Here is a 17,990-nt window from a genome sequence, read left to right as displayed (position 1 = left end):
TGGACGTCCCTACTCTAAGGAAAAGACTTTGTTATTTACCTTATCCATGCCTTCACTTTTCCTTATCTATACCTTCCCATGATCTTTTAAACTTCTATAAGGTCACCCCTTAACCTGGTACGCTCCAAGGTAAAACGTCACAGTCTTTCCAGTCTGTCCTTACAGTGCTTCCACACTAATGCAGTATTGAGGCTGTGGTGCACTGTTGGCGATCTCCACTTTCAACTGAAACATTTAACCAAGACCACTGCACATCTAAGGAGGATGCAAAGAGTGTGGAGTTTGCACGTTCTCCCCGTGTCTGCGTGGGTTTCGTCCAGGTGCTCCGGTTTCCTCCCACAGTCCAAAGATGTGCGGGTCAGGTGAATTGGCCATGCTAAATTGCCCGTAGTGTTAGGTAAGGGGTAAATATAGGGGTATGGGTGGGTTGCGCTTCGGCGGGTCAGTGTGGACTTGTTGGGCCGAAGGGCCTGTTTCCACACTGTAAGTAATCTAATCTCATCTAATCTAATCTAATCTAATCTAATCTAATCTAATCATGAGGCCACTCAGTAGAGGAGTTCTAGTCGGAGCCAAGATTTGTTCCTCAAGTAACATTGCAAAACATATTACCTTGTAATAAATTTAAGGTGAAGGGTGGAAGGTATAGGGGAGATGTCAGGAGTAGGTTCTTTACCCAGAGAGTGGTGGGGGCATGGAATGCGCTGCCTGTGGGAGTGGCAGAGTCAGAATCATTGGTGACCTTTAAGCGGCAATTGGATAGGTACATGGATAGGTGCTTAAGCTAGGACAAATGTTCGGCACAACATCGTGGGCCGAAGGGCCTGTTCTGTGCTGTATTGTTCTATGTTCTATATTCTATGTTGTCACTCATCACATTGTTGTTTGATGTGTGCATATTGGCTGCTGTTCTCCTTACATTACAAGAGTAACTATAATTCAGAAATGCTTAGCTGACTTTAAAACAAATGTTTGGTGGAAAAGAACTTGAATCTTTCTGAAAAGAGACACACGTTGCTTAACTTAATTGCCTCACATTCATCACCACAAATGCAAGTATGCCAAATCACAAATGATTATGTCTATTCATTTATTTATGCTTTGTTCGTTGATTGGTTGCCATGGAGGAGACAGCAGGAAACTACAGGCTTCTCAAGGTCCATGGTTGTGTTTTCCATGGCAACCAATCCACATTCTTCTCCTGTAACACAAGTAGTTGTGATTACTTGAAAGTTGGCACTCTTGTGCTTGCCCGAATGAGTGCAAGACAAAATCCTTTGGCATTGGTAGAAGAGTGCAAGACAAAATCCTTGGTAGAAGAAGGCATATGGTGGACTGTGCTTTATTGGTAGAGGAATTGAGTTCCGAAGTCCTGAGGTCATGTTGCAGTTGTATAAGACTCTGGTGCGGCCTCATCTGGAGTATTGTGTGCAGTTTTGATCGCCATACTATAGGAAGGATGTGGAGGCACTGGAACGGGTGCAGAGGAGGTTTACCAGGATGTTGCCTGGCATGGTAGGAAGATCGTATAAGGAAAGGCTGAGGCACTTGGGGCTATTCTCATTGGAGCAAAGAAGGTTTAGGGGAGATTTGATAGAGGTGTACAAGATGATTAGGTGTTTAGATAGGGTTGACAGTGAGAACCTTTTTCCGCGTATGGAGTCAGCTGTTACTAGGGGACACAGCTTCAAATTAAGGGGTGGAAGGTATAGGACAGATGTTAGGGGTAGATTCTTTACTCAGCGGGTTGTGAGTTCATGGAATGCCCTGCCAGTATCAGTGGTGGACTCTCCCTCTTTATGGTCATTCAAGCGGGCATTGGATAAGCATATGGAGGTTATTGGGCTAGTGTAGGTTAGGTAGGCTTCGGTCTGCGCAACATCGAGGGCCGAAGGGCCTGTACTGCGCTGTATTTTTCTATGTTCCATGTTCTATGTAACGCAACTCTTAGCTCTAAACATTTGGGATGCCCTGAGATTACGAATGGCACCAAATAAATGCAAGTGTTTTCTTCATAAGAAAACAGACGTACATCAATGTGGTTGACTCTTAGCTGCCCTCTGGGCAATTAGGGATAGGCAATAAATGAAGGAATCTTCAAAAAATCCTCACCATCACTTTTAGGTTACCTCCACTTTGTCATCGTAGGAAGAAATATAATCCGTGCATTAATTTGATGAATTGGTCAAATGATTTGCTGGAAAAGCAGATTTGACCAGAGCAACTTGACTCAAAAACTGAACAAACTGAAGCCATAAAAGAGACTGCACAAATCTCTCTCTCTCACTCTCTCATAGGAGACTTGGGCTGAAGATGCAGAAAGTTTTATTTATGTTCTTTGTTCATAGATTATTGCTTTCAGAAAGGATAAGGAATGATAAACACGAGCATTAGGGAGTCCGGGTAATGTTGCCTCTTGCTTGGCACTCTGCAGGGTTCATAAAGCACTGTGCTCAAAGAAATGTATTATTTGACTAATATTTGCATGAAGTAACGGAGGTCATACAGCAGGAGGTCAGAGACACAGATTCAACATTGTGATAGGACTGTAATTGGCTCCATAACTGTTTATATCTGAGCTTTCGAAAGGGAATTATTGTTGGTTGGCACTGCTGACTACTGAATGTGCTTTGTAGGTTAGGGCATAAAAGGTTTCACTGGGCACACTTCTTTAGTCTGCTGACACCCTGATGCCAGTCCACCGCAAACAAGACACAAGACAGGAGTGTGATGGAATACTCCCCACTTCCCTAGGTGGATGCAACTCCAATAACACTCAAGGAGCTTGACAACATTCAGGACAAAGTATCTGCAAACATCCACTCCCTCCACCACCAATGCTCAGAAGTAGTAATATGCACTTTCTACAAGATGCCCTGCAGAAATTCACCAAAGCTCCTTAGGCAGCACCTTCCAAACCCATGCCCACTTCCACCTAGTAGGACATGGGCAGCAGATACAGGGGAACACCACACCCTGCAAGTTCCCCTCCAAGCCGTTCACCATCCTGGCTTGGAGGTATATCGCCGTTCCTTCAGCGTCACTGGGTCAAAATCCTAGAATTCCCTCCCTAAAGGCATTGTGGGTCAACCCACAGCACATGAACTGCAGCGGTTCAAAAAGGCAGCTTGCTAACACCTTCTCAAGGGAACTAGGGACGGGCAATAAATACTGGGCCAGACAGTGGCACCCACATCCCAGGGGTGAATTAAAAACTGTATTGACCACGAGTTCAAAAAGCCAATCTGTGATCTTTGATCTGAATTGATCACAACGGTGGAGGGATGCAGGGTCTGGGATCTGACAAGTGGTTTTGCAATCAGTGCAGGGTTCCAGAAAATCAGCCGTTATCCAGGCACTCGGCTGACGAGGTGGTCCACATGTGTGGTCATCAGCATCACAAAGCACATCGGCATTCGCAGCTCACTCCATGTAATGTGTCAACCCTACAGAGAGCAACACTTGCCCTTACGAAACCCTTTAACTACAGTTGGATGTCCCAATGTACCCGACAGTTAGCAAGAGCACAGGAACAAGGGTAGGCTGTTTGGCTCCTCAATCCTTTTCTGATATCCACTCTGATTATGGCTGATCTGACATTCCTCACATCTGCATTTTCATTCATAGGATGAGGGAATTTCTGGCTAGGCCCAGCATTTATTACCTATCCCTTATTGCCCAGAAGGCAGTTAACAGTCAACCACATTGCTGTGGGTCTGGAGTCACATGTAGGCCAGACTAGGTAAGGATGGCAGATTTCCTTCCCTAAAGGATATTCGTGAACTTGATGGACATTTTTTCCAATAATCAACAATGGTTATCGGATCACCAATAGATAATTAATCCCAAAACTTTGTTAGTAAATTCAAATTCCACCATCTGCCGTGAACTTGGGTTCTAATATAATTCTCGAGGCTCTGGATTAGCAGCCCAGCAATAATACCACTGGGTCATCACCTGCCTCCTCCCCTTTCCCTAACAAAAGAGACATTTTGTGAAGTACGGTCAGTATTGTAATATAGGGAATACAGCAGCCAGTATTGGCTCTCTTCGTTTTGCCATGGGACAGAGACATCACTGGTGAGGCCAACACTTTATGGCCCATCTCTAATTGCCCCTGAACAGAGTGACTCGATGAGAACCAGATGGGGTTTACAACCAGCAGTGATGGTTGCCATGGTCAACAACTAGCTTTATGAACAGAGTTTAAATGACAACAGCTGCCTTGGGATGCTGTTCAATTTGCGCACAGCAAACTCCCACGGACAGCAATGTGAGTGTGACCATGATAATCTGATTTCCATGATGGTGGCAGAGGGCAAAACATTATTCTGCAGATCTCCCTGTTCCTCTTCAAAAAGAGTGGCTGTGGGATCTTTTACATCCACTTGAGGGGGAAGATGGTGTCGCAGTCTAATGTTAAATCTGAGCAAATTGTCAAGCTGAGAATGCTTCAGTCCCTCAGTCTGGGAATAGTGTACATTGGTACAGCTGTTACCCTTCTACAATACTTGGAGGAGAGATTCAAAATGAGATGTGGAGGACATACCCACATTTGTATTGATGGTGCTGAGGTGGAGGTAGGCGAGAGCTTCAAGTTCCTCAAAGTAATTATCACCAATAATCTGTCCTAATCCATCCTCGTCAATGCTACAGTCAAGAAAGCACATCAATGCTTATACTTCTTTAGGGGTTTGAGGAAAGTCGACATGTCCGCAATGACTCTTATCAATTTTTATGGATGTACCACTGAAAGTATCCTATCTGATAGATAGATCACAGCTTGGCATGACAACTGCTCTGGCCAAGACCACAAGAGATAACAAGAGAGTTGTGAATGCAGTCCAGTCCATCACAGCCTTCCACCCATTGACTCCGTCTTCACTTTCCACTGCCTCGGGAAAGCAGCCAACATCATCAAAGACCCCTCCACCCCGGTTATACACACTTCTCTCAGGCAGAAGATACAGAAGTTTAAACACATGTACTAACAGATTCAAGAACAGCTTCTTCCCCGCTGGTACCAGACTTATGAACTAACCTCTCATATATTAAAGCTGATCTCTCTCTGTACCTTTTCTGTAGCTGTAACACTATATTCTGCATTCTGTTCCATTACCCTGATGTACTAATGTAAGGTATGCTTTCTCTGGATAGCACACAAAACAATACCTTTCACTGTATCTCAGCGCATGACAATAATAAAATCAAATGCAAGTACAAACAGTGTTGATTCTTGAGGTGGTTCTGATGAATGTGGTAGCACTTAGAGGGAGTCCTCCTGAGGAGTGGCCATAAGTGCAGGGTGTCCCAATGCAGCAACATTTGAAAACCCAAATGCTCAAAATATTCTCATAACTATTCTCTTTAAATCTTTTACTCTCATCTTAATCTCAGAATGTGTTTCAGCTTAGTGCTGGCCTCAAAAGCCTAGCCACTAACCAGAAACACATGCAATAAAAATATATTAAGCTCCCCCTGTTAGCTCTGTTGCTGTAGAAATGACAGACCTTGGGCAAACACACAAATGTTCATGACTGCACTGCCCCTCCACAGTGATCAGCTTTGATTAAAAGCTGGGATAGCTCTTTCAACACAGACCACTTTGACCTCAGTGTCCCAGGGATAGATGGGGAAGGAAATTTTCTTTTTGATTTTGAAAGGGCCTGCTCCTCACATGTGGTTTCCCAGATGTGCATTTGTACGAAGACTGTGACACGATGTGAACGCCACTTCCAGATGGGATATAACACAGTCCTGGCACACGTTTCTTTTTAATTTGGTCTCGCCAATAAGACCAATATTTGTTCCCTTCCCTAAGTGCTCTTGAACTGAGTGGCTCTCTGGGCCATTGCAGAGGGCAGTTAAGAGTCACCATGTAGGCCAGACCAGGTAAGGATGACCGTCTCCTTCCCTAAAGAACATCGGCAATTCAGATAACGGAATCCCGGAATCTCATCCCTGATGGCATTGTCGGTCTACATACAGCACATGGACTGCAGTGGTTCAAGAAGTCAGCCCGCCCCCACCTTCTCAAGGGGCAACTAGGGACGAGTAATAAATGCTGGGCCCTGCCAGCAATACCCACAAGCCATAAAATGAATATTTTTTTCAAAAACTGTTGATGTGACCAACTTTCACTTTTAGATATTAATGAAACTGAATTTGAAGCAGATGCATCTTTACGACAATCAACAATGGCTTCTCTGTGCTCCATCTCTCTCTGTTGTTTACTCCTCCCCCCCCCTCATCCCTCTATCTTCAACATGCATACCTTTCCAAGCTGCAGAGAATTCTGAAGAAGGGTCAATGGAAACATTAACTCTGCTTTCTCTCCACAGATGCTGCCAGGCCTGCTGAGTCCATTTTAAAAATTTCTGATTCTCAACTGAATAGCTTCTCTGCTTGTTTCAGATTTCCAACATCTGCAGTATTTTGCTTTTGTAACAATAGCATCACAGTCATTGTTACTGAGATTAGCTTTCAGTTTCTCGTTCTATTCATGGAATTCAAACCCTACCATCCTTCTATGGTGAGATTTCAACCCACTGTCCCCACAGGACCAGCTGGGACCACTGGGTGACTGACCCAGTGATGGTACCACAATGCCATCATCTCAGTGAGTTCCCGGGAACCAGAATGTCAAGTGTTTTGTAAAGATGCAAGTGCTCTTCACATAGCAACTTCCTGAGGGTTATTTTTGTTATTGGTGGAAATTTAATTTGAGCCCAAAGCCTGTCCACCATCTATAAGGCAAAACAATGTGATGGAGTACTCCCCAGATGCCTGGATGAGTGCAACTCCACACAAGAAGCTCAAAACCATCCCGAATAAAACAGCACACTTGACAGGCAACACCTTTACCATCCATTCCCACCACTGACCCACTAATATCTACAAGATGCAATCTGGAGATTCACCAAAGACCCTGAGGCAGCACCTTCCAAACCCACGACCACTTCCATCTAGAAGGACAAGGGCAGCAGATACATGGGAACCCCACTCTCTGCAAGTTCCCCTCCAAGCCCCTCACCATCCCGACTTGGAAATATATTGCTGTTCCTAGAGGGTCGCTGGATCCAAATCCTGGAACTCGCTCCCTAACAGCACTGTCGGTGTCCCTGCGCCATTTTCAGTCCCAGCGCCATGTAATCCAGGGCGATCAGGAATGGACAATAAACATATTAACGTGCCAGTGAGAACCAAATCCCAAACACAAACAATAATAGACGAAGAAGCTGTTCAGATGGCTTGTGTGGGAAAGCCTGGCGAGAGATGGGGGGGGGGGGGGTGAGTGATCCAGAAGGGTGGTCCCATTTGTGGGAGGAGGTTCTATTTAATCACTAGTCTTCACCTCGCCTGGAGTGACCACAGCTACGCTCAAACATTCCGGCCATACGAAAGGGGGTCCCAGAGCAAGTTGAAAAGAAACCGGGGCCAGGATTTGCCTCTAGCCTGGTCCACAGGCAATCATACCATCATGGACACTGACAGCACAGAAGAAGGCCCTTTGGCCCATCAGGTCTGTGCCAGTCAAACTTGCAGATAGTGAGAACTATGGATGCGGGAGTTGGTAAAGTCAGAGCGGGATAAAGCACAGCAGGTGAAGGAGCATGGGAGTCAATGTTTCATCAGGACAACGGGAGGGGGAGGTGGCTGTAAAAAAAAAAGGAAAGGGGGTGGGGTTAGGGGTTAGGGGGAAGACGATAGCTGGATGCAGGTAGGAGGTGGTCATGATTCGTTAATGGGAAGGTTGGAGTAGATAGGTGGGAAGGAAGAGGGACAGGTAGAGTCAGGGGAGGGAGAGAGCTTGTCCTGGGATGAAATGTGGGGGGAGGGGTGCAGAGATTTGGAAGCTGGTGAATTCTATGTTAAGGCTCATTACTTACTGTGGGGAAACAGGCCCTTTGGCCCAACAAGCCCACACCGACACGCACCCACCCAGACCCATTCCCCTACATTTCCCCCTTCACCTAACACTACGGACAATTTAGCATGGCCAATCTAACCTGTGGGAGGAAACCCACACAGACACAGGGAGAATGTCCACACAGTCAGTCGCCTGAGGCGGGAATTGAACCCGGGTCTCTGGTGCTGTGAGGCAGCAGTGCTAACCACTGTGCCGCTGGATGGTTGTAAGCTCCTGAGGCAGAAGATGAGGTGTTTGCGTGCACCTACCTATTCTAATCATTTTCCAACCACTTGGCTCATCACCTTGCAAGCTTTAGTATCACAATTGCACATCCAAAGACTTTGTCAATGTTCTGAGGATTTCTGCCTCTCCCACCCTTATAGGCATTGAGTTCCAGTTTCACACCACCCTCTGAGTGAAAACGAAACCCTGGGGTGGCGGAGATGAGAAGGGGTGTTCAGGGGGTAAGGGTGAGGAGAGGGAAGAGTTAAAGCAGTGCCAAGCTCTACCACGTGTGGCTTTGTACTTGAAAAACTGGGATTGAGCATGTCAGCCGTGGGATTCTCCACGACTGGCGCCAAGCTGCATTCAGACACGTATCCCAAATTAATTCCTTAATGTTTAACTGCAATAAAAAGTGCTTTGTGCCAAAACCTAAAAAGATGAAACAGATTCTGTTGTTTGACAGACATTGATGTATTGCAGGAGAGTGCTGGCCTAACTCCAGCGGACTCTATAAACCCAGCGCTGTGCTGGCATCAATGAGCAGCGCATAAATTTGAATCAGGAAGAGTTTTGGTAGTCCTTTTTTTAAAAATAATCTTTCCATCCAAATTAAGAGGCCTGAAGTGAAAATCACTCAGAACTGTCACATTTTTCTAATCAAATTGCTTTCAATTTCCCAGGAGTGCAACAACACTATGTTTTGATTACACAAGTGGCTCAAATGCATTTAACCCTAATGTTTGTTTTATTGAATTAGTCGGTTTTCTGTTAATTGTCTGCGTCCATTAACGTGCACTTTTTCTGCTGATAAATCCTGCATAATTACCCCCTTAATGAGCAGAAAGGTTTTTTTCTCTCTCTCTGCAGGGGAGGAATGCGATTAAAAATGGGAGGGATACAACTGGGAATCATGAAGAGTCACAGTTAAATTCATCTCATCAGGGGAAAAATAGAGCAACCAGGGATCTCCCCAATGAAAGTCAAAATGCTGAAAGGATAGATGGCTAAAACGTTGCTCTGCAGCACACCTCCATGCATCCATGTAAGTAAGAGACCAATTGACCAATCCCTTCGCCACTGCATCAGCTGGCAAATAGAGTCATTCATTGAGGCAGAAGTGACCTAGAATCTTTCTGGTTCATTCCTTGCTCTCGTTATGGACCAGGTCAGACTCCCTCAAAACACTTCAAGAAAGTAGAAACTAACTTTGCCAGTTGTTCTCAGCAGATGTAACACGGATATTCCGGGAGAGATGCCCCTGGTCCAAACTACTTTGTTTTAAACAAAAATGAATTTATTTTCAAGATTACTGAATGAAACACAAACAAAAGAGAACAGAACACAGAATAATTTTAACCTATTTGAAAACCCAACAGATTATGCCAACGTAATGATGCTGCTCCAAATACTTGCAACAATCCCCATAGACACCCCTTTGGCACAAAAGGGAAATTCAAACCAAACCAGAGGGGGGCTGAGCTGGGAGAACTGGCCTTTCCCCTGTCATTGTACAAGTATTATTTTAAAAAAAAGGTGAAAGCCTTTTGCCTGAGGTAGTATCTATTAGCTGTAATCAAACTGGCTTGAAAACCCTTCGAATCTGGACCTTCCTGAGTCACTGTTTTTACAACCTCGCTGAAATAAAACGCCAAGGACAGCATAACTGTGTCAAAGTAGCAGCATCGTCACACTCTATGCCAAGACACTTGACGGCCTATACTGGACTTGTGTTCCATGTGTTTGGGTTGAAGTTTATGGGCAGCGGGAGCTTCAGTTCCTGTTGCACCTTCCCTCCATTTTTGGGAGTCCCATCAGGTGCCTGAGCCCCACGCTCCCTCCCCAGAAACGCTGCAGCCCCACTTTTCTCCCTCGAGCTACTCCTCAAAAACCTGCACCTTTCACCAAGTGCTCACTCTTGTCATATAGTGTTGGGTGACATTTGAACTGGCTTCCTTTAAGGCACCTCACAGCTCTTTGCAAAATGCAGGGTGCTACATAAAGGCAGTTGCCTGTTGTTGCTCCCTGGCCCCGGCTGCACGGTCAAGCCAATCGCGCCCACCAGGCGATTGCAGGCCTGGATGGCTGCAACCCCTTACCATGAACTGAGGAGACATGTGTGAGGACACTATTTCAGTATCACTGCAAAGTGTCACAGCCATCACAGAGAGACCCCGAGAGATGAAAAGGGGGGGAAAATCACCCAAACACTTGTCCCTTTCCAATGTTCGATATGCTGGACAATCATTGTTTACCTCCAGGCAGAGAAAAACTCTCAACAATTAAAAGCTCCGGTTGATGATTCATCCCATTTTTACGCTTTCCAAAGACTGTCTGACTTCATTTAGGAAAAATCAAGAGCTCATTTACTTCATCAAACTCACAATCCTGTTGGACCTGAACACGAGGACGCTTTTGAATACATATAAAGCATCTCACATGACCTCAGGGCACCTCAGCGTGTTTTATGATCAATCAAGTGTAGTCACTGTTCAGGGCCAGGGAATTGCGGCAGCCATTTTGTACCCAGCAAGCACCATAAATAAGACACATATAAAGACTTCAGCCACACTTGATTGTGGGGTAAATGTTCGCCGAGATATTGAGGAGAAACGCCCTGACTCTTCTTTCAACTAGGGTCGCAGCATCCATCATATTTAACAATAAATGCGTTGGTAAATGCTACATAAGAACTAGGAGCAGGAGGAGGCCATCTGGCCCTTTGAGCTTGCTCTGCCATTCAATAAGATCGTGGCTGATTTTTCATGGCCTCAGCTCCACTTACCTGCCCTCTCACCATAACCCTTAATTCTTTTACTGTTTAAAAATTTACCTTTGCCTTAAAAACATTCAGCAAGGTAGCCTCAACAGGGCAGGGAATTCCACAGATGCACAACCCTTTGTTTCAATCAACCCTCCAACAGGGCAGCACTCCCCAGGTATCTGCCCAGGCTTTTGCATCTATCCCTCTGGACCTTGCCTCGGAGCCGACAGATCAGAAGGCAGGGGTGTTGCTACAATTGATCTCGAAGTCCCCACGTCGAGGAAGGGGACTACAGTGGACAAACAAATCAAAAAGGAGTGACCGGTCTTCCAGTCTTTTTCGCCAGAAGGAATTAGGGAGGATCTCATAGAAACCAATAAAATTCCAAACAGGACTAGACCAGGGAAGCGCAGGAAGGATGTTCCCAATGAATGGGGAGTCCAGAACCAGGGACCACAGTGTAAGGATCTAGGAGAGACCCTGAGGACTGCGATGAGGGCGATATGTAGTTCAGTGGTTAGCAGTGCTCCCTCACAGCGCCAGTGACCCAGGTTCAATTCCAGCCTCGGGCAGCTATCTGCTTGGAGTTTGCAAGTTCTTCCCATGTCTGCGTAAGTTACCTCCAAGTGTGCTCTGGTTTCTTCCCACAGTCCAAAGATGTGCAGGTTAGGATGGATTGGCCATGCTAAATGGCCCACAGTGTCCAGGGATATCGAGGTTAGGTGGATCAGTCATGGGAAATGTAGGGTTACAGGGACAGGGTAAGGAGATGAGTCTGGGTGGGATGCTCTTCAGAGGGTCATTGTGGGACGTGTTGGGCTGAATGGCCTGTTTCCATAGGGTAGGGATTCTATGAAATTTCTTCACCCAGAAATTGATGAGCCTGCGCAATTCACTACCACAGAAAGCAGTTGAGACTAAAACACTGAATGTTTTTCAAAAAGCAGGCAGATATAGTTTTTGGGGCTAAAGGACTAAAAGGTATGGGGGGAAAGCAGATAAGTTGGATGACCAGGTAAGACTGTATTAAATTACCCAGCAAGCTCAGAGGACTGAATGGCCTCCCCCGCTCCTGTTTTCTATGTTTCTACAAACCAATGACCTTATGACCTCAGAGCACGGCCTACTCATTCACCCTTAGCAGTTGGTTGACAATGTTTGATGATAAAGCTAAATGACCCCACTGTACCTCTGCGTCATGATCTTGAAGGCATCTGGGAGGTAGCATTGCACATTCTCCATCTGGAAGAAGTCAGCGTCGCAGATCCTGTTGTCTGTCCGGCCGTAGTTGGCACTCTCGATCACAATGACGTCACTCCCTGGACAGCGCAAGTCGATGGCATAGCCCTCGCAGGAAAGTTCCCTCCTCACCAGCCCAAATGGCAAGGCAGCTCGGCTGAAGCCTGCAAAACACAAACGGTTTTAGTCCTTTCTGGTGAGATTTTGCAGCAACTTTGAATGAACCCCAGCCGCAGCGATCTTAGCCCCATCAGAGCCAATGGTGGGAGCGTTGCTGCAATTAATCTTAAAATCCCTGATTTCCTAGAGACGGGAAGTGTGGTGGAACAACAAGTCAATCAAGGGCCCCAGCTTCTGTCTACTGACAGAGCCATAGCTGGAGTAGGCCATTCAGCACCTCAATGTTGTTCTACCCTCCGAACAAAATACATGAATCCAACTGCAAATTGGAAGCAAGGTCGTATAAACTTGCAAATAAAGTCACTCACACTTGATGGTGGCCTTGGAAAGGGGTTGCTCCTGCCTAGTTTTTAAACCTAGCATCTTCCAGAGATGATGTGGAGGTGCCGGTGTTGGACTGGGGTGGACAAAGGCAAAAACCACACAACACCAGGTTAACAATCCAACAGGTTTATTTGCAAGTGCGAGCTTTTGGAGCGCTGCTCCTTCGTCAGGTAGCTAGTGGGGCAGGATCATAGGAGAGGAAGAGGTGGGGGTTTGGGTGGAAGACAGTGGGAGAGAGAATGATCAAATGAGGTAAAGAGAGATGGAACTAAGATTGGGGATGATATGACGTAGGTTCTGTTAATGTAATCTTTGGAAATAAGGTCAACTCATCATCCAAAAATGTTAAGGCTTGAGTAACTGCATAGAATTCATCATTAATGATAGGGGTAAATAAATACATATACATTAAAAAGTCTTAATGGAAAAAGAAAGCTTTGATAAGCCGAGATGCAGGAGACAGATGGGAAAATGGAATGAAAAGCAGAATGTGACCACGATTACAAATGTATGTCTGGCTTAGGAGCCCGAGGGAGGATCCACTGATATTTCTTGCTCTTGGGATCTGTGGTGAGGACGGTCTACAGGGATTAGTGTCAGACTGTAGTTCACCATCCCCTTCACACGAGCAATTAGGGATGGGCAACAAATGCTAGCCTTCCCAGCGATACCAGTGAAATGAAAATCAGTCAGTGCCGCACTCCATTCCCAAACGCCTTGGGCTAGTGTGATCAAAGGGAGAAGACAAATTTTTGGCCACATTATAAAAACTGGTCACAATCCAATCAGCTGCCTCTTATATACCCTTTCCATGAATGAACTGATGAAAGTTTCTGCTGTTGTTGGCTTCAGATCTCCAGTGTATGCAGTTCTTTGTACGGTACTCAGTAAATCACTACCTAAGGCAGCAATGCCTCTCCTTGCTTCTATAGGTGTTGAGGTGGCGAGAGACTAGAGGTCAAGGGGAGGGAGAGATTGTGGAGAGGTGGTGACTTAGAGTCTTATGGTTTGTGGAGTTTGCTGTGAGAGACCTAGGGGGTTCCTTTAATCATGGATGCCTTTTAAACATGCATAACGTTTTGAAGTTTATTGCAATAAGTTCGCACACACAGAGTCGTGATTACAAAGACAGCATCTCTATTGACGACTACGAAAGCCATCATAAAACCAGAGGGAAGGAGCATGTTGAGAACAAGATTGGAAGCTCTCCACAGAAGTGACCAGCAGAACATGGTTTTAGGTTAATCCTGGAACACAACACAGGATACAGGTTTCAATGCTTTTTATTCCCTCAATCTCCTCTGGAGCTCACAGCAACATAACTCACTTTCGCTTAAGATTTACATTTAGATTAGATTCCCTACAGTGTGGAAACAGACCCTTCGGCCCAGTCAGTCCACACCGATCCTCTGAAGAGTAACCCACCTAGACCCATTTCCCTCTGACTAATGCACCTAACACCATGTAGCAATTTAGCATGGCCAATTCACCTAACCTCCACATCTTTGGACTGTGGGAGGAAACCGACGCAGACACGGGGAAAATGTGCAAACTCCACATAGACAGTTGCCCAAGGCTGGTATCGAACCTGGGACTCTGGTGCTGTGAGGCAGCAGTGCTAACCACTGAGCCACCAGAGGCTAGAAGAAAGAAGTAGCAAGTAGATTAGATTACTTATAGTGTGGAAGCAGGCCCTACGGCCCAACAAGTCCACACCGACCCTCCGAAGAGTAACCCACCCAGACCCATTCCCCTACACCTAACACTACAGGCAATTTAGCATGGCCAATTCACCTAACCTGCACATTTTTGGACTGTGGGAGGAAACCGACGCAGACACGGGGAAAATGTGCAAACTCCACATAGACAGATGCCCGAGGCAGGTATTGAACTCGGGTCTCTGGCGCTGTGAGGCAGCAGTGCTAACCACTGTGCCACCCACAGAATTCACAAGCCTTGTGCACATGGCAAGGACTGACATTCCTCAAGTCTAGCGCCTTAGACCACTCGGCCACCCTGACAAGCTACAAGTAATCCTGACACCTGCAATACAGAGCCGTCAGGCAAAGGTCTCACACCAGAATCAGCTCATTCCTCCTCTCTTTCTATGATTGATTCAATTTGATTTATTATTGTTACATGAACCTTGGTACAGTGAAAGGTTTTGTTTTGTGTGCAGTACGGGCAGGTCGCACCATACAAAGTGCATTCAGGTACCAGGGCAGAACAATGCTATGGCTTCAGAGAAAGTGCATAAGGAACGAGATCAACATTAAATTTAGAATTTGAGAGTCCATTCAGAAGTCTAATAACAGCGGGGAAGAAGCTGCACTTGAATCTGTGGAGCCGTGTGTTTAAGCTTTTGTACCTTCTGCCTGGTGGAAGTAGTTGGAAGAGATTATATTGAGGTCGGGAGGGGGTCTTTGATGATGTTGGCTGCCTTCCTGAGGCAGCAAGGAGTATAGATGGGGTATAGATTGTGCAGGGCTTTGATGGAATACTGTAGATCACTCTGGTGTCCATATTTAAGGAAGGATGCCTGTGCTCTGTGGAATGCACAGTGAAGGGGAACGAGGCTGGTCCCTGCAATGAGGAGGTTGGCCTGTAGTGCAAGTTTGAGTGAAGTGTGTCTCTTTTCTCTAGTGTTTAGAATAGAGTCAATCTCTTTAAAATGTACAAGGTTCTGAAGAGGCTTGGCAGCATTAAGATGATCAAATTGTCAGATAACATTGTTAAGGTTCATAATAGTTAGCATTGAGAGGGTGTGGACCCTGTGACTGGAGTCAGCAGTCACAGCATCAGGACAGGGGTCAGCCTTTTTGGAGTGAGACGGGGAGAAATTCTTGAACTCAAATAGGTTGAGTTAAACAGATTTTTGAATGCTGAGACAGAGGAAATAGAGACGGAGAGAGAGAAGTGGGCTAGAGGGGGCACACAGACAGATAACGAAAGAGAGTGAGAGAGAGACAGAGAGAGAGAGAGAGAGAGAGAGAGAGAGAGAGAGAGAGAGACAGGAAAATGGATTCACAGTCACAATCAGACCAGCCACTATCTTAGTGAACAGTGGAGCAGGTTTAATGGGGTTGAAGTGGCCTACTCTAGCTGTGATTTCCCTTCATTTAAGAATATGGTGATAGTGCAGGAAGGTGATGTTAAGGGGGGAAATTAGCCATGATTTTAACAAATAGTAAGAATAAGTTCAAAGAGCCAAAGAGCCAACCCCAGCATTTAGTAATGCCTCTATATTCCTCATTAATTACAGGCCTCTTGTTCATTCTGATGATCATTAAATTCAACGTTCTGTTCGGTAGTTGAACCTTTGAAACTCAATTCTTCCAATGTCAGCACATGGTCCCTTTGTGTGAAGGTTCTTTACCTGCCGTCTTACTGTGATGTTTTACATGTATTTGACACTTAATTCTAACTGCAACCAGAGATATTGAAGCATCGAAGTATTTACCAGGAAAAAACTTTTCCCCTTGACACAGGGATCAATGACCAAGAGGCATTGATTTAAGGTAAGGGGTAGGAGGAGGTTTAGAGATGTGAGAAAAAATGTTTTCTACTCACGAGGGACTGGGAACTCACTGTTGCTGTCATGAGTATAATAAGGTCAGCCAAGTGGACCTCATAGAATATGAATTCCCATTTTGGGGCTGTTAATCTGGTCCAATTAAGGAGCCCTGGCTGACAGATATAAATAGGAGTGTCAGACATTAGATTAGATTAGATTAGATTTACAGTGTGGAAACAGGCCCTTCGGCCCAACAAGACCACACCGACCCATTCTGTTCACCCAGAGAGCTGACTCTGAGGGAGCTGGATGAGTGCCAAGGACTCTGCACGTTTAACTAAAGGGTGACTTGGTGATGGGATACCGTCCTCTGTCGAGTTATTCCAACGGCCTAGAAGAATGGTAGAGACAGAAACCCTCACATCATTTAGATGTGCATTTGTGATGCTAAGGCATACAAGGCAATGGGCTAAGCGCTGGAAAATGGGTTAGAATGTTTTTGACTGGCGCAGACTCGATGGACTGAAGAGCCCTTTTCTGTGCTGTAGACCGCTGTCAAACACAATCAGACCTCAATTTCTAGGGACTTCAACTTGAACTGAGGACTGAACTAATTTGCAATGAGACCCCTGACATGACTATGGTCTGTTGTGCCCACTGAACAAAGCATTGTGAACATGCCCTCTCCTCACACACTGTGCCTCAAACTGAGCTGGTTTGGCACTAACCATTTTCAAATTATGTCACATGTCGGCTTCAACCCGTGAGCCAAGTTGTCGCTCTTATTCGGTCACCTGCACCTGGGACTGGATCTTTGAGAAGCTGATGTGTGCAAAATCGCCACCACAGATCTTGTGGGGCAGTCGGTAGTGTCCCTGCCTCTGTGCCAGAAGCTTCAGGTTTGAGTCCCACTCCAAGGCCAGGGAAGGTGGATGCGGCCTAACAGTTTGAGGTGAAACCTCCGAGAGGCTTCGAGTACAGGAGCAGGGATGTGCTGTTGTAGGCCACACCTAGAATATTGTGTGCGGATTTGGTGCCCTTTTCTGAGGAAGGATGCCCTTGCTCCCGAGGGAGTGCAGTGAAGGTTTCCCAGGTTGTTCCCGGGAATAGTGGGACTGACGGATGAGGAGGGTTTGACTTGGCTAGGATTGTTTTCACTGGAGTTCAAGTGAATGAGAGGGGATCTCACAGGGCTAGATAGGGTAGATACAGGGTAGATGTTATTGGTGGTGGGTGTGTCCAGAACCAGGGTCACAGTCTGAGGATTCAGGGTGGACTATTTAGAATGGAGATGAGGAGACATTTTTTCACCCACTGGGTGGTGAGCCTGTGGAATTCATTACCACAGGAAGGAGTTGATGCCAAAACATTGACTGTATTCATGAGGCGGCTAGATATAGTACTTGGGGAGAATGGGATCAAAGGTTATGGGGAGGAAGCAGGATTAGGCTACTGAGTTGGACAATCAGCCATGACCGTGATGAATGGCAGAGCAGGCCCGAAGGGCTGAATGGCCTCTTCCAGCTCTTATTTTCTGTGTTTCTACAAATCCTTTTAGCACACAACCATGGTAAGAGCAGGAGGGATTCCTGGTCACCCACACTGAGACTAGCTCGCAATTCTAGATTGGTCAACTGAGTGTAAGCTCCAGCTGCCCTGCCTGAACCTCTCTCATCAGACCTTAAGGCCAAGGCCTCCAGATTACCAATCCAGTGACATTCCTGATGGACGCGACAGCAGAGAAGATCATGAGGAAACTCACAAGCGAGATTGATCTGAATTTCAGCCTTGATCACAGCTTCTTCTTATTCATTCATGGGATAAGGGCATCACTG

The 17,990-nt window shown here is 45.9% G+C and overlaps 1 protein-coding gene across 9 annotated transcripts in view; it reads right to left on the bottom strand.

Annotated features, from left to right (window-relative positions):
• Window positions 1-17,990, bottom strand: part of adgrl2a (adhesion G protein-coupled receptor L2a) — an 807,643-nt gene that overhangs the window by 246,842 nt on the left and 542,811 nt on the right. For all 9 annotated transcript variants that reach the window (XM_060830637.1, XM_060830636.1, XM_060830643.1 and 6 more), the window contains one exon: window positions 12,088-12,301. In XM_060830637.1, the coding sequence (XP_060686620.1) occupies window positions 12,088-12,301 (214 nt within the window). The remainder of the gene's footprint in view (window positions 1-12,087; window positions 12,302-17,990) is intronic.

This window comes from Hemiscyllium ocellatum, chromosome 9 (genome assembly GCF_020745735.1).
Source record: "Hemiscyllium ocellatum isolate sHemOce1 chromosome 9, sHemOce1.pat.X.cur, whole genome shotgun sequence".
NCBI lineage: Eukaryota > Metazoa > Chordata > Chondrichthyes > Orectolobiformes > Hemiscylliidae > Hemiscyllium > Hemiscyllium ocellatum.
Note: the sequence above shows the minus strand (reverse complement) of the source record. Positions and strands in the feature narration are given on the sequence as shown.